The following is a 17,073-nucleotide window of genomic DNA, read 5'->3' as shown; positions in this document are numbered from 1 at the left end:
TGTGAAAAACAGTAGTGTCGGGGGGCCTCTGTCAGACAAGGATGGCTTGACTCCATCCCTCCTCCGTGACTGTGGTGATGATTACAGCTCTGTAATCACTTACAGTGGCAGTAAGATCTTCCAGTTTGTGGTTTTGGTTTTTGGCAGTACTGGGGTTTGAACTCAAGGCTTCACGCTTGCTGGGCAGGTGCTCTACCACTTGAGCCACTGAACCTCGATCCTTGGGATCTCTGCCTCCTGAGTAGCTAGGATCATAGGCGTGAACCACTGGTGCCTGACTTCCAGTTTGTTTTGTGAATGGTGGGGGATGGAACAACAGGTACCTTACGTGTAAGAGCAGCCCTTGAGAACACTAGTCAGAAACGGGATTCTGCCCAGTACTCATGCGCCGGGGGCAGGGGTATTTCCTCCAGGATCCTCACAGGCCCCACCCCTGTCTGTGCCCCATAGGTGGACAGCGCCATGTCTCTGATCCAGGCAGCCAAGAACTTGATGAACGCTGTGGTGCAGACAGTGAAGGCCTCCTACGTGGCCTCCACCAAATACCAGAAGTCTCAGGGCATGGCTTCCCTCAACCTCCCTGCTGTGTCGTGGAAGATGAAGGCACCTGAGAAGAAGCCCTTGGTGAAGAGGGAGAAGCAGGACGAGACGCAGACCAAGATTAAGCGAGCGTCTCAGAAGAAGCACGTGAACCCTGTGCAAGCCCTTAGCGAGTTCAAAGCCATGGACAGCATCTAAGCCTGCTGCCACACCCCCACCCAGGGCTCCATCACCGCTCTTCACTCAAATGTATTTGTTAAGTAGAAAACAGCAAAATAGATTTTGAACCCAGCCAGGTGATGAATTTTTCAAGGCCATCAAAATTATCAAAAAATACTTACAGAAATCAGAAGCTTTTCTAGCTATATTTTTATAAGCTGAAATAAAAATTCTGTAACCAAAGAGAATCCCACATTAACTGTGACACTCTTGAGTAGGTTAGGTTCTCTAGTGGGGATGAGAGTTTGAGGAGAGAGCTCCCTTCCTGTACCTGGCTTGTGGAGAGAGTGAGTAGCATGGGCATCTTAGGAAGCAGTCTCTGAGAAGGAATGTACCAGAAAGCTCTTCTGAGGACAGAGACCATATGAAACCATAAAGCAATGTATCATGAAGAAAACTGATTTCTCCCTTTGTGAAATGAAATGGGGATCATAATGCATGGCTACAATTACTAATGTACTCTGCTGCAGGACATTAATAAAGTTGCTTTTTTGGGGCTAGAATGTTGTGATCAGAAGATGCTTTTTTCCCTTCCAGCTCTAAATGCAAATTCATCATTGGCTCACTTCTAATAATTGCAGTGTTTCCTGCCTTGGGCTCCCAACAGAAGCCTGCCAGAATAGTGTTTGCTTAGGCAATAATTTAGACTTTACATTATTTGTGATTACTATTGCAATTACTAGAGTTGATAGGTATAATTTTACTGTTAGTTATTTAAATTTGATGAATTTCAATGTTTTTTACACTAACTAACTTTTCCCAATAAAGTCCACTATGAAACCAAGTCTAAGAGGCCAAAGTCGTTTTCTTTGCTTTTGAAAGAGTCACCATAGCCAGGCTTGGTGATGCAGGCAATCCCAGCTACTCGGGAGACAGACAGGAGGACTGCAAGTTTGACAACAGCCCAGATGAGACGAGACATTGTCTCAAAATGCACAAAAGGGCTGAGGTAGTGTGTATGCCTAAGGCCCTGGGTTCAATCCTCAATTGTGAGGGAAAAAAAAGGTCTGGACTTGCCACAGTGTCTGCCTTGCTCTTGGGCTCTCCTCAGTGTCCTCTTCTCCTACGACAGTTGTTCACTAAGAGAGACTATGCATACAGAGCCATGACCTGTCGAATGCCCTGACCTCCACCTTCACCTTGAAAATTCACATGTCCATTCTCAGGGCACTCTACCACTTGAGCCACTCCACCAGCTCATTCTCAAGGTTCAAGTGTAAATCTTGGGGACATTCCTGGCTTTTTGATCTGCATCTTTCCTATCAGCACTCAGCCATGACAAAATGGTTGCTTTAGAAATAAAAACCCTCCTTAGCCAACAAACATCCCCATCTCAGGCAAAGCCATAGTCATTGTCACTTTCCTGACTTCTCTCTGCCTTTCCAGTCAGCACTCATCTTGCCCACTCCTTGTCCAGCCTTCCGTACTGCCAAACACTCTTTCCTGAATGTGCCTTGCTCTGGTGTTCTGCCTTCCTTTCTTGTATGTTGGTGTGCTGACATGTGAGTACCTGGATCTTCTCTGTGCTTAGTCTTCTGATTGCAAATGATCTCCTGGTCCAAGTGCTGGCTTGTCCCTGTCTCCTTACTCTCTCTCCACGTGGGTGCTGGGCCTGTCTAAAGTGCTCTTGCCGTCTCTGTTCTCTACCATTCATACCCAAAGTCCTTCTCCCTGCTGTTTTCCCTACCTCAGTGGTTGACACTACCAGTTGCCTCATTTTTCTGGCCAAATACCAAGAAATAAAAGCTCTATCTTTAAAACTTATACAAGGTCTCACCACCTGCCACCACCTCCATTTACCATTAACTGGCCTAAAGCCACTATGGAATTAGTTGTCTCTAACTAGCAAATTGCCCACAAACTCAGCAGCTTAAATAACAAACATTTCCTACTTCAGTTTTTCAGTAGTTCAAACTGAAGACTTCATACTTGTTAGGCAAGGCTTCTCTACCACATGAGCCATGCCTCCAGTACTTTTTGTGCTGGGTAATTTAGAAACAGTCTCACTTTTGCATAGGACAGCCTGGACTCCTATTGCCTATTATTTTAAGCTTCCTGCCATGATAGGTGTGTGCCACTGTATCCAGCTATTGCTTGAGATGGTGTCTTGTGAACATTTTTTGCCCAGGTTGTTCTCGAACTGCAGTCCTCTCAATCTCACCCTCTCAAGTAGCTAGGATTATAGGCGTGAGCCACTGGTCCCCTACTTACCTCACAGTTTTATGTAGGGCAGCTTAGCTGGGTATTTCTGATTCGGGCTTTTGGTGAGTTGTGGTGTTGATGGCTTGACGGGGCTGGATCTGCTTCCAAGCTTACAGTTCTTCTGGCAGGTGACTTCAGTTCTTGCATTGTGGGTCCTTCCACTGAGCAGCTCACAACATGGTAACTGGTTTCCTTTGGAGAAATGATCCAAAACAGCAGCAGCCAGATGAGAGCCACAATGAAAAGTGATTTGCCATTACTTCTGCTGTACTGTTGGTGCCAGGGACCCATGCTGGTGAGCTCGTGGAGGTGGCTGCCAGTCAGCAGCAGTTCTTCTCACAACAGCCAAGAGTGAACCTTGTAAAACAAGGTTTTACAGTTGGTGTCCTTCCCTCAGTATGAACCTTCTAGTGCCTTCCACGCCCCTCAGTAAAAACCACAGTCCTTAGTAACAGCTGTAGTCTCTTACCCCTTCTGGCCTTTTCTCACCATTCTGCTGGGCACCCTGACATCCCTTGAACATGGCAAGCACAGCTTGCTTGTGTGGCTGCATGCAGGTGCTCTGCTGGAATGCACTTCCCCAGTGTCCCTGTGCTCTCCTTAGCATTTCCTTCAGTTGTCTCAGATTGACAAATCCTTACCTTCCCTCTCATCACAGCACTGAACACGTTAGATATCCATCTGTTTGTTTCTATCGCACATGCCACCTGGGCAGTGATCTAAAATTTGGTTTACTGCTGAATAGCCAATGCCTAGGACACTTGCCGCACATGGAAGGCTCTAGAGAAATAGTTGCTGAGTGCTCTTCAGCTGCCTTCCCTGGCTTCCTCTCTTTACCTGGCCCCTCCAGGTAGAAAACTGATGACTTTTATTGCCATCAGTTTGTCACAATCTTAAAACTGTTGCCCAGACCTGAGCTCCAGATCTAGTCCCCAGCTGTTTAACCTGGTGTCCGCTGTCCTGCACCCCAGCAAGCTTCCAGTTCCCTTCCAGTCTTACTTCCCTGCTTTCTCAGTCACTTCCCTCCAGTAGAGGTCAAGGCCTTACCTCTTACCTGCAACCCTGCAAAGTCTCCTAATTGATCCTCTCACCTCAGCTCCTGCAGCCACACACATCTAACCTCAGCATTAGGTTTGCCCACTTGCCACACCCCATGTCCGTGTCCAGCAACTAGGCCCCCACCACACCCATACTGCCCTCTAGAGACATGTCCAGGGTGTGCCCATCTTCCCAACGCCCATCATTCGCATGCCTCAAGACACTGCCTTTGAGTGTCCTCATTCCTGACCTTCGTCTTAATGCCATGATTTAGTCTTTTTTTTAAAGACCACTTGTTATTACATAGCCCAGGCTGACCTCAAACTCCTCAAGCAATCCCACCTACCACCTCAGCCTGCCAGGTGCTAGGACTACAGATGTGCCCCATCACACCCAATTTAAATAAGGGCTTAAAAAGTTTAAGATAGTTTCCTCCTAAGTAGTACCTAGTATGTTTTGTGTGCTGATGACATTTTCCTAACACATACTCATTCGTGGACCACCTAGAGTCACACCTCGTGCTGCAAAGGGAAACACTAGCCCTAGGCTGGCCATGGATTCGAGAGTGCAGCAGAAAGGCCTGTCTTGCTCCCTGGACCAATGGCTCTTTCCCCGCCTGGTGGGCATTGGCACTGTTCACTACTATGTCCAATCAAAGCCCAGTGCATGCTTGACAAGTAGTCAAGTGACACAGACACTTTATTGATTGAAACTATCAAGTTCTTGGAAGACAAAAAGCTGGCAACTGAGGAGGTCCCCCTACCCAGAAATTCTGAAACTTCTCCACAGACCTTGATTTATCTCAGTGCAGCCAGGGAAGAGCATGAGGGAGACAGGACGCACCATGGTCTGGCCCTGGTCCTAGAGGTGCTGACTTCTGCCCCTTTGCATTCCCTATAGAGGCTGCCTCACTCCTGCATCCTGCTACTTTCTTGAGCCAGGACAGACATGCCCCTGCTCTGAGCAGCCTGATGACCACTTCTCAGGGGAGTCCTTGGGGAGCAAAAAAAAAAAAAATAGAAGCTAATAATTCCAGCTCCCTCCACAACCTGTCACACTGTTCTTAATGCCCCTCAGACCTGTTCTCCCCACCACCTACAGGGACTGCAAAGCCCTCAGTCCCCAGGCTGGCTCCACCTTGCTGATCACCCTGCAGCAGCTCCCATGCCTTGGGCAGACACTTAAAAGACCCCAGCCCACTTCTGCAGCCCTGATACTTGAGGCTTCCTGCCCCAACCCCATATCCAGGCCAAGCCACCTCCCCAGGAAGGGAGATAGAGCTGTCATGTGCTGGGAACCCCAAACCCATGTCCTGCCTTTACTGCTGCCTCACTGCGCTCAGCCTATGAGGTAGCAATGCTATCACCACCCCCAGGACCTTCCAGCTGAAGCAGTGACTTTGCTTGTTTGAAGCCCCTCACCTAGCAGCAAGTGGCCCAGTCCCCCTAACACCTCCAGGTTCTGACCATCCCTTCTGGAACTCCCAAGGGCCCTTAGTGGCATGGTGCCAGTGGCCACTCCTGAGCTCCCTGGTGTACCTTCTCCAGGTTTCCAGGGTCCCACATCCTTCATGGGTCCCTGCTCCTCCTTCCCCAGCTCATCATCTCTACGACCTCTGGTGCCGACATGGTCCAGGGCTCAGACCTGGGTCCTTTTCCCTATCTGTCCAGCCATGTCTGCTACCAAGAGGAAGCTGCTGGTAAATGTTTAATAACTGGCTTTTGAGGACGGGGCCAGGAGAGGACGCATAGCTACACACATACAGTCCATCATATTTTTATTGCTATAAAGGAACAACAGCACACGATTTACAACTGATGTTAAAATATGAAGCACTTCTTACTGTACTCCACTTAACCAACAGGCCTTTCAGTTGCACTCTCATATCCACGGCTAGCCCAGGGGCCACGACAATGACTTTAGTTCTGACACGAATGGTGCTGGATACTGTTTACCTTAAGGAGTGTGATAAAAAGAAACAAGAATAGAGTTGTGTCTGTCGGTCTGTGAGCGACTTCTGTGCTGGATCAGGGAGTAGCTGATGAATACTAAATTCCCTCTGGGCTTTGTGCTCCACAGCACTGTTGCTAGGAGCAACATGCTTTTAAGTTTAACTAGCATTAATAACATTTTCTTCACCACCTTCTTAAGTCTACACAGTCAACAACACAGTAAGTAAAGCCTTGATCTGTAACTTGTCCCAATTTCCCTGGTATAAATATTGCTGCCTCATCAGATTCCAAGTCGTGAACATGGAGCAGCACAGGGTACCAGGCCCGCTGTGCCGTACAGCCATGAAGACAGCTGGCATGTGTAACCCCAAAGCACGAATTGCTGTAAAATGTAGTCATCAGGAAAAGGAGTTTCTGAGTTTTTTTACCTTTTTAGAATTTAGGTTGGAAGTTATACATGGTAAAATCCACCCTTTTGGTATGTAACTATGAGTCTTGACACACGCAGCCTGGTAACCCCCCACAACCAAGGTACAGAAAGTTCCATGACCCCTCCCCCCACGGACCCCATGGATCCCAGTGGAGTCAAAAGACAGCCTCATACCTAAGACCTGGCAAAATCCTTTCCTTTTAGTTTGCCTTTTCAGATGGTCATATGAATGGAAGCCTGGTACATATGTAGCCTTGAGTCTGCCTACACACTGCACGACACAATTTCAATCACCAGAATGCCTTTGAGCAGTGTGCACCTGTGTGCAGCCCTGCTCATTCCTTATTATTGCTGAGTATTCCACAAGGATGTACATAATTTGTTCATTCATTCTCCCAGATGAGGGATATTTGAGTTATTTCCAATTTATTATTTTTTACAAGTAAAATTGGTATAAGTATTTGTACAGGCTTTATATAAAGATTTTTGCTGATCTTCAGTAAATATTCACAAATAAAGATTGTTTTGTTGTACGCTGGGCATGGTGGTCCACACCTGTAATTCCATCTACTCAGGAGGCAGAGACAGGAGGCTCATCATTTCAAGGCCAGCCCAAAGTTAGTGAGACCCTATATCAAAAACAAAAAAATCCAAAACCAAATATTGTGTTCTATGTTAAGTATGCGTTTAACTGTAAGAACTCCTGAACTATTTCTATAGGACAGTCCCCCACAGTGGATGAGTATCCAACTCTTCCGCACACTCCTAGCGCATGGTGTTCAGACTTTGGGCTCTCTCAGCCACTGCAGTACGTGTGTAGTAGTGTCTAATTGTGGACTTATTTTGCATTTCTCTAACAACTAATAATGTTGAACTCATGGCATGCTTGTCTGTCATCTGCAGATCTTGTTGCTGAAACGTCTTTTCAGATTTTCTTGCCTTTTTTTTATTGGGTTGACTCGTTTTTTATTTTTGCAGGACTAGACTTTGAACTCAGGGCGTCACACTTACTAGATAGGCGCTCTACCACTCGAGTCATGCCTCAGCCCTCTTTTTATTGTCTTAACAATTTCTTTGACATAACAAAAGTTTGGACTTTGATGAAGTTCAATTTATGTATTTTTTTCTTATGGAAAAGTTTTGTGTTGTATCTCAGAACTCTTTTTGCCTGACTCTGAGTCACAAGAATTTATCTTCTGTTTTCTTATGAAAATTTTATAATTAAGTCTATCATTTATTTTGAGTTCAATTCTATACAGGTGTAAGGTATACAGGTCAGGGCTTGTTTTAAAAATATAGCCATCCAATTGCCAAACACCATTTATTGAAAAGACAATCCCTTCTCCACTGAACTGTTTTGTCAAATACCAAATCAACCAAGTAGTAGTCCTCCTTACCCATTTTTGCTTGCTTTTTTTCCCTCACACTTGCTATTCCGATGCTCTACCGTTTGAGCCACCCCCCTAACCCCAATTGTGCTTTCTGCAGTTTCAGTTATACTTGGTAAACCATGGTCCAAAACTATTGGATGAAAAATTCCAGAAATTAGCATTTCATAAGCTTTAAATTGCACACCATTCTGAGTGATAAAAATCTCACACTGTTCAGCTCCATCCTTCCTAGGATGCGCATCATCCCTTTTCCCAGTGTATCCACTCTGTATAGGCTACCTGTCTGTTAATCAGCTGCCATCTTGGTTATCACATCAACTGTCATAATATTGTAGTACTTATGTTCAAGTAACACTTATTTTACTTAATAATGTCTCAAGTGCAAGAGAAGTGATGGTGACAATTCAGGTGTCCCTTAGAAAAGCTTAAAGTGCTCCCTTTTATGTGAAAAGGTGAAAGTTAACTTAAGAAAAAAAAATCCATATACTAAGAGTGATAAGCTTTACAATAAAAATGAAACTTCTGAGAAATTGTGAAGGAAAATGAACTTTGTGATTCTTCTATCATACCTTAAAACTGCACACACCTTAAAACAGCCACAATGCATGATAAGTGCTTGGTTAAGACAGAAAAGGCATTCAACTTGTGTATGTATAGGAAAAAACATAGGCTATAAAGAGTTTGATTTTATCAGTGGGTTAGGCTTCCACGGGAGTCTTGGAAGGTATGCATGCAGACAAGGAGGGAACTACTGTGTTTGTGTGAATCTGTTTCTGAACACTACTTGAGATTCAGTGATCTATGTGTCTGCCCTTTGGCCAGTGCCACACTGTCTTGAGTATTATAGTTCTGTGGTCTTAAAATTAGCTAGTGTAAGCCCTCCAACTTTTTCCCTCTTTCCCCAAATTGTTTTACCTATTGTACTTCCTTTGTGTTTCCATATAACTTTTCAAACAAGACACTTGACATCAAAAAATTTCTGCTGGGATTATACTGAGTCTATTACTCAATTTTGTGGGGACTGATATCCCAACAGTATTGCGTCTTCCAACCCACAAACACAGTATCTCTCTCATTTATTTAGTCCTTTCATTTCCTTCATCAGTATTTTATAGTTTTTAACATAAAATCCTATTGTGTGTCAGCAAAAATCCTACACACGTCAATTTTCTAGTGTCATTATAAATAGTACTGTTTTTTAAATTTAACTTTCAGTTGCTCATTGCTAGTATACAGAAATACAATTGATTTTTGTACATTGACCTGTACTCTGTCCAAGATAAATTCATCTGCTACTTCTACAAGGCTTTTTTGTAGATTCTGTGGGATTTTCTACATTGGCAATCATGTCATCTGTGAAAACAGTTTTATTTCTTCTTTTCTAATCTGTATGCTTTTTATTTCATTCTTTTGCCTTTAGGCAACACCCAGGACTTTAGTGCAATATTGAGAAGGAGTTAAAAGAGACACCCTTAACTTGGTCTCACTTTTAGGGGGAAAGAATTCAGCCTTTCACCATTAGGTCTAATGTTACATGCAGGTTTTTATGAGTTTCCTTTCATGAGGGTACAGAAGTTCTCTTCTATTCCTGATTTACCGAGAGGTTTTTGTGGTGTTGGCGATCAAACCCAGGGCCTTGTGCATGACAAACAAGCACTCTACCACTGAGGCACTCCACCACTGTCCCCATCTCTGATGGTTCTTATTATGCTTGGATACTAGATTTGTCAAGTATTTTTCTACATCTATGGAGATGATCATATGGCCTCTTTTTCTTTAGTCTCTGGATGTGATGAATTGAGTTACACTTGCCACACTTTCCTAGGCACTACAAAAATAAATAAATAAATGAGTTGACAGAAAGAGAGAGGAGTTCAGAGTGGGATGGACATGGTTGCTCACACCTGCAGTTCTAGCTACTCTTGAGGCAGTGATCAGGAAATTCCCAGTCTGAGGCAACCTGGGCAAAAAGTTAGCCAGATCCAATTTCAACCAATATGCTGGGTGTGGTAGCATGTGCCTGTCATCCCGCTACCTGGGAGGCATAAATAGGAGGGTTGAGGACCAGGCTGCCCTGGGCAAAAATGCAAGACCTTGGGAAAGGGGGTGGATGAGTAACTAAAGCAAAAAAAGCATGGCTCAAGTGGTAGGGTACCTACCTAGCAAGTGTAAGGCCCTGACTTCAAACCTCAGTACTGTCAAAAAAATTTTTTAAATTCAAAGTTCAGAGTAATCCAACACAAGGAGAACTTGCCTTGCTTTTCTGCTGGCTGTGAAGGTGGAGGACCACTCTGCTCCAAGAAATCTCTTCTCAAAGCCGGAAAAGGCCTGGGAACAGACCCTATGCCAGCCCTGTGACATCTTGACTTTTTCCCAGTAAGAACTGTAGCATACTTCTAATTTATGGAGCTGTAAGAAAATAAATTTGGGTGTTTCAAGGCACTAAGTTCCTGATGATTTGTTAACAAAATAGAAAATTGATATAGTGAGACACCATGCTTTTCAAGGAAGTGGTCCATGATTTTCTTTCAAGCTATCAAACTAATTTTACAACTTATTTATTTAGAATTGTTTGTAGTTTATCTATTTATTATCCCTTAGTGCTTGCAGAGTTTATGGTGATAGCACCTTTCATCTCCAATATTGGTGATCTGTGTCTTCCCTCTTTTTTCAAAGAACCTCTTTTAGGTACATTGATTTTCTTTAGTTTTTGTTTTCAATTTTATTGGTTTCTACTCTTCATTATTTCCTTTTCTTCTTCTTTCTTTACTTTAGTCTTCTGCTAGTTTTTGTTAATTACTTTTGCCTTTTAAATCTGTTACCTAGTCATATGTTTATAATTTAATTTATAACAATGGCTCTTTCCCAAGCAGCTCTCCATGCTTCCTTCGGAGCTTGGTCGCTCTTGCACACAGCTCTGGACCCCCTCTCCCTAGGCTCCTTCCCAAGGCTCCAGACTCTGCTCCAAGCTACCATCCCCATTTGAACACATGCATAAACCTTGACTTAAATACCTCCCAACCATACCCACCAAAGCCCTGCCTTTCCCCTCCTTCTATACCTTCCCTCTACAAACACACTCATTCACGGAGTCCAGTGTAGCTTCATTCCAGTGCTTCTTTCCTCACTCCCCCATCATCAGGATGCCCCTCAGCTACCACCTGGCTTGCATCTGAGCCTTTCTCCCCACCTCTTCTGTCACCACCCTGCTTCCCACCACACCCACTCTACCTGGATTCATCACCAGCCACACACCACTTGTCAAGAGGGATCTTGTTGAGAAATGAAAAGGCTGCTGTCCACTGCACGGTCCATGGGGCCAAGGCAGAAGAAATCCTGGAGAAAGGTCTAAAGGTGCGGGAATATGAATTAAGAAAAAACAACTTCTCAGATACCGGAAACTTTGGTTTTGGGATCCAGGAGCACATCAATCTGGGCATCAAATATAACCCAAGCATTGGTGTCTATGGCCTGGACTTGTACATGGTGCTGGGTGGGCCAGGTTTCAGCATCGCAGATGAGAAGCACAGGACAGGCTGCACTGGGGCCAAACACAGGAGCAGCAAAGAGGAGGCCATGTGCTGGATCCAGCAGAAGTGCGATGGGATCATCCTTGCTGGCAAATAAATTCCTGTTTCTAGCCAAAAAGACCAGTAAAATCTTTTCAGTGAAAAAAAAAAAAAAGAGGGATCCTGATGTGGACAGGTGTCCCCTCTGCCCTAAAAGTCCTTTGGGCAGCCAAAGAGCTGGCCTCCCTTGCCCACTCTTCTTCCTCTGCTGAACCACTTTTCTTGAAACACTGAATATTCCTGCTGGAGGACCTCTGCCTCAGCCTGGCCTTTGGCCTACAGAGCACTTACAGGTCCCTCTGTGGCTCCTAACACTCTTTGTCCCCTGACAGTACCGTGCTGTCCTTCATACTCCTGTGTTCTGTTTATGTTACCATCTTGCTCACAACAGGGCCTCGTCCTTAACAGTTCTCCATCACATGTGCAGAGGAGTGAGTAAATGCATGAAGGAGCAGCAGCCAGAGGGTACCCAGAGCCCTCCCCTTGTTCCCCACTTTGTGGAAAGGCTGACAGGGTGCTTCAGGACATGTTCCCCACTGACCCATGAGGCTGCATTTTGGGCTGCTTGGCCTCACCCACACTGCTTCCTCCAGCAATACTCAATCTGTGGACTGTTCCCCGCCAGGCTCTCCTGTGTCTTCATGGGCCTGAAACCCTCTGTACCTTACCTGCCCTATCCTTCGAGCAACCTTAAGGTCTCTGCTTGAATGTTGGCAGCTCTGGGAGGCCTTTCTTGAGCTCTTCAATTAGGTTGGGGTCTCCTTAGCTCCATCATGCTCCGTGTCACCCTGTACCTGCCTTCCCTACCACAGTGAGCTCCTCAACAGGATGGCCTGTGACTCACTAACCTCAGAACCCTAGGCCTAACACTTACTAGTTAATCAATATAATGATACAATGAATGAAAGAATGAATGAACAAGTGAATTAATAAAACCAAGCTTATTGAGGCATGAGATGGGGACCTTTGCCACTTCCCTACTCCCCATTCCTGTCATCCTCCTACTGAGGGCCTGGTTTAGCCTAGTAATAGGGCACCAGCAATCAGGGGTGTAAGCCAGCCACAGTTCTCAGTCAAATCCTAGTCATAAGGCCAAGAGCCCTATGGCTCCATGGTGTGACACAGTTGGAAGCAAGAGGAAAGCACCTTTCACATTGGCATGAAGAAGCTGAATAACCCAGGTTGTTGCTGTAGCCTCATTACCAACTTCAAGCCCAGGTAACATGTCTTGGACACAGCTACCAAGATGGCACCCAAAGGGCAGGCAAAGAAGTGGTTCCCTACAGATCTGCAGATAATAACCAACAATGAATCAGGTGGTAGGACCAGAACCTACCCCCAAGCAGCCTAGGTCAGAATCCTGGGTCCCCTGTTCCCTGACACCTTCAAAGGCCCAGGATGAACCAACCTGGCCAATCAAACCAACCTTCACCCTCCCCAATGCCCTGAGGGGATATGTGTGGAAGTGGGGCAGTCCCCCACCTAACCTGTGATTAGCAGCCTGGCACTAGTCCAGCCCCCTCACTGCAGTCCCCATGGACTCTTCTCTTAGCCGCAGGGACCCCTGGGAGCTCACGGCCAAGGTTTCCTGTGGCCATACAGATACGCTATTTAGTGCAGCATACTTAAGGGCAGAAAGGACACTGGGGACCTCTACCAGCAGCACTCCTTTCATGAAGACCCCTTTTTATACCCAAGGCCAGTTCCAGCTTCATCCTGCTGGCACCAAGGGCCTGGCACGATGTCCTCCACAGCAGACTATAGAGTCGCCAGCCCTATTCCAGGTCCACATCTGCTCAATGGCCTTGGCCTCTGTGCTCGCCTCTGCAAGGATGTGGCCTGGGTCAGGTTCATCCCCAGCCCCAATCCCAAGCTTGCCTGTCTCCCAGCACCACATGCCAGGACAGCCTCATCCCCACTGTGCCCCTTTCTCACATCTACCCACAGAATCTGCTGGCACTATCTCCTACATGCCTCTTGACCTTGGTCATGGCCTTTCTAAACCATGCCCTTCTGCCAGTTCTGCCATTGTTCCCATGCCTTCTTCCACTGTTATCAAATTAAACACCCCCAAGCCACACAGGAGTCTCCCATAGTGCGTCTTAGTTTTGCATCAAGCCGTGTGGGTTCAGACAGTGCATTTAGACTCCATGAACCCCTATAAAACATACCCCCCCAAGGCTGTAAGAAATTTTAAAGGCCAAAAGACAGTGGTGCCTAACAGTTGGCAGACTGCAGACTGATCCCAACTGCCAAGGCTTTCTACTCCGATAATCTCTACTCTAAGGCAACAGCCTGGGACTCCAGCTTCTTCCTTGCTCTCCAAGTGGGCTCTGTCAGGCCACAGCTCTTTGTTTACACTTCTTGGGTAAGATGACATGAGGTGGGCAAGCGAAGGGCTTGAGAGAAGCCGAGAAAGGGACTACAAAGGAACAAGATCACCCACTTGCCCCATGTTTCTCTGGGCTTGTTTTACCTCAGGCTCAGTGAAACTGAGATTTCTACAAGCTAGAAGAGAGAAGAGGCCACCCCAGACTGGCCTTCTTAACATCTCCTCCTAAGGGCCAGGAGGGGCTGCCTGAGCCAGCAGGCATGAGTCTCTGGAGCATTGGAAAAGTCTCAAAAACGAACTCACCAGAATCCAAATTGGGAAAGCAAGCCCACAGCAGTGGTTGCCATGGCAACCTGTAGCAGGCTCCCAACCTGGCACTCAGTCTCTCTGGAGGGAGTCTGGACTTGCCAGGCTCAGCTGTTCTTTCTTGAAGGCAGCTCCTGCCTGGACACAGGAGAAAGGCAAGGACACCTCTGCCCTATCAGTGGGTGGGAAGGCTTGGGCTTGCCTGGGATCCCACTGCTAGTTGTAGTGAGATTACTTTTCTCCCAGAGTGAGGCCCACAACACAAAGGTCTAGAGTCCATTCAGCCACCTCAGTGTCCTTCTACCTCCCAGGCCCCAGCACCACTGTCTCCAGAAGCCACCTGGCCCACCTGCTGCATGGCTGATACAGCAGCCCTGTGTGACATGCCCTCAGGCTTCACCAATGCCAACAGCCTTGAGCTATCCTTGGGGTTGACCAGAGGGGCAGTGAGATCCCCAGACCTCCCCTAATAGCTGGATGGGAAGGATCAAGCTTGGGTAGACACTGGTTTGGTGCTTTATGCACATTGTCTCTAATGGCACTCTCTTTTGTCAGACAGGTTAAATGACTTCAAGATCACAGAGTTACTGCCTGGTAAAGAACCCCAGAGGTTTCCAATTCCTGACCCCAGCCCCTTCCCATGGGGACTGTTACTAGGTGCCCTGGGCTGACCACCCAGCATGTCACCAGAAGAGGGGCTCATCACCAATGACCCACCTAAAGACCCTCAAGGCCTCCCAGGTATGGTCCCCAGCCACAGGGCTGAGCCCAGTCTGCACAGAAACACAGGAGACAGACCATGGCCTTCATTTCTCCATTTAATGGCCAAGCCAGCCCTGCCCAGAAGAAACATGCCCCAGTAGGGAAGTCTTCCCTTCTGCCTGATGTACCCTGTAAAGCCCACCCAAGCTGCAGCATCTCAGTCCAGTCCTGGTGTGAGCATGACAGCCTCATCTCAGCTCTTTTAGCAAGCTGTTAATGGATGCCAGCAATTCCCGGAAGTAGCCATCATCTTCACCTTCTTGGAGCTCCAGGGTAGCCAGTGCTTTGTACTCAGTTTGCAGGCTACCCAGCGTCTTGCTGAGGTGGGGGTCCTGACGGTAGTGGTCCCGGCAGGTGGCCAGGAGGGCACCCAGTGTCTGCAGTACCTTCTCACGGGCATCATGCTCGGGCAGTGCCAGAAGGTGGGCGGTAATCTCACACCAGCCCTGTTCGCGCAGGCCTGGCAGGAGGTGCACCTGACGATACTGTTGCAACTTCTCTGGGGATGAATCTCGGGTCAGCTCTGCCTCCTCCTCTGCAAACATCTGCCATTCACACAGCCACGTGCCGGGTAGGGTGAGGTGGTGGGAAGAGAACACACAGGGAGCAGTCACCAGTCAGTTGTGCCCTTCAGAGGCATGAAGACAAGCCATAAAGTTTACCTATTGTCTCCATGCCTTTGGGCCTCCAAAGAACGCCCAAGAAAAGGCCAACTGGATTCCTGGCTTTACACATGCTCCCTTATCCATCCATCCATCCATCCATATATACATCCATACATCTGTATGTCCATTCACTCATTCGTACATTAATTAAGATACCTATTCACTGTACCAGATGCTGAGGTAACCAAGAGGGTGACCCAGGCCCTGCTCCCAGGATCTAGCAGGAGAATAAAAGTTCCTACATAGTACAATGAGTTTAATATAACAATGCAGTGTAGTAGGGTGGGGAAAGACTTAGTTCAAATTCCTGCTCTGCCACTGTCACTCAGTCTCCTGAGACTCAAGGGAAATATTGGGAGCATTCAGTGGAACCATGAGTGTGCAGCCAGTGCCCAGCACACAGGCATAAATAGGATTTTTTTTTTTGGCAGTACTGGGGCTTGAACTTTGGGACTCATGATTGTTAGGCAGGCACTCTACTACTTAAACCATTCCGCCAGCCCTCAGTCAAAAGATGTGAGCTTCCATATCAAGTACTGTGATCCCAAATGTAAGCTCTATAAACACCATGATTTTGGTCCTTGTTACTATAGGTAACAAGGTACAATAGGTACTTTAGGGAGTGACTGCTACTGTCAGGGTCTGATAGATGAGGGAGGATGTCACTGACTGGAATCTTGGGTAGGTGGGAGTTGTCCAAAGGGATAAGAGTGGAGGGCCAGTCCACTTAGGAGGACCATGACACTAGGCCTGGGCCCCTGTCATGTTTTAAGAATGGCAGGCTGGTCTGATCCAGAACACAGAGCCCTAGGACAGGGGAGTTGGGGGAAGTTTAAGCAGGGTGTCACGGCTTGGCCTGTTTCTGTAAAGTGCAGAAGCTCAGCTTCATCAGCAGAGTATGGTAAGAACCAGTTTTGCCAAGCTGCCAGCCGAGTATCCAGCTTATTTCAAATGTTAGAGGAGGCTATGGAGATTTCCTATATAGCTGTACTAATTGTACCTCCAAGAAGCAAGCAGAAAGTTGAAAGTCCTGCCCTGACACCTGGGTAGATAAAAAGGAAGGACAAGCTAGGCAAAGACTGGAGGCAGCACAAGACTATGGACTAATGGGGGCTGATAGAGGAAACCAGGGAAGGGCATGTTTCTGCATCCACAGACGGAAAAGGCTGAGAGGTACCCTATAGTCCTTTTCTACCCTACCCACCAGTCCTTCCAGCTCCATATTCCAAACACATCCAAGCTCTCCCCCTCTGCTTCTGCTTTGTGTGTCCTACTCCTTGCTGGATGGTTACAGTCCTCTCCTCCTGCTCCTGCTCTGTCTCACTCCTGTCCTTGGATGGCAGCCAGCACTGCTAGCATCAAGCCCTTCACAACTTGCATTTCTGATAAAAACTAAACCCTTTTCCTGGAACTTACAGGCTCTGGTGGCTCTGCCCCTGCCTGGGCTTGGTTTGGTCCTCCTCACACTCTCCTTGCCACCTGCCAACACTACCCCAAAGGCCCCACTTTCAGACACTTTCCTATACAATTTTGATTCCAGTGACTTCTTCTGACCCCTCAGAGCAGAGTGCCACTGCACCTGACTCCCTAGACCACAGGCTTTTTGATGTGACATGCTGGGAGATTCTCTGATGAATACGTTAGCAAAAGCTGGGAGGGCAGGGACT

General features: G+C 46.9%; 2 protein-coding genes across 6 annotated transcripts in view; one reads left to right on the top strand and one right to left on the bottom strand.

Annotated features, from left to right (window-relative positions):
- Ctnna1 (catenin alpha 1) overlaps window positions 1-1,543 on the top strand; it is a 146,790-nt gene extending 145,247 nt beyond the window's left edge. For both annotated transcript variants that reach the window (XM_020156099.2, XM_074076916.1), the window contains one exon: window positions 451-1,543. In XM_020156099.2, the coding sequence (XP_020011688.1) occupies window positions 451-738 (288 nt within the window). In that variant the 3' untranslated portion in view covers window positions 739-1,543. The remainder of the gene's footprint in view (window positions 1-450) is intronic.
- Sil1 (SIL1 nucleotide exchange factor) overlaps window positions 857-17,073 on the bottom strand; it is a 269,870-nt gene continuing 253,653 nt past the window's right edge. For 3 of the 4 annotated variants that reach the window (XR_012449050.1, XR_012449049.1, XR_012449048.1), the window contains 2 exons: window positions 11,004-15,286; window positions 857-10,181 (listed from right to left, as the gene is read on the bottom strand). Coding sequence is in view for 1 of the 4 variants with exons in the window: in XM_074076917.1 (XP_073933018.1) it covers window positions 14,930-15,286 (357 nt within the window). In the remaining 3 variants the exon portion in view is untranslated. Of the gene's footprint in view, window positions 15,287-17,073 lie in introns of all 4 variants that reach the window. The other variant, XM_074076917.1, reaches the window with a different exon arrangement.

This window comes from Castor canadensis, chromosome 6, assembly GCF_047511655.1.
Source record: "Castor canadensis chromosome 6, mCasCan1.hap1v2, whole genome shotgun sequence".
NCBI classification, from domain to species: Eukaryota; Metazoa; Chordata; class Mammalia; order Rodentia; family Castoridae; genus Castor; species Castor canadensis.
Note: the sequence above shows the minus strand (reverse complement) of the source record. Positions and strands in the feature narration are given on the sequence as shown.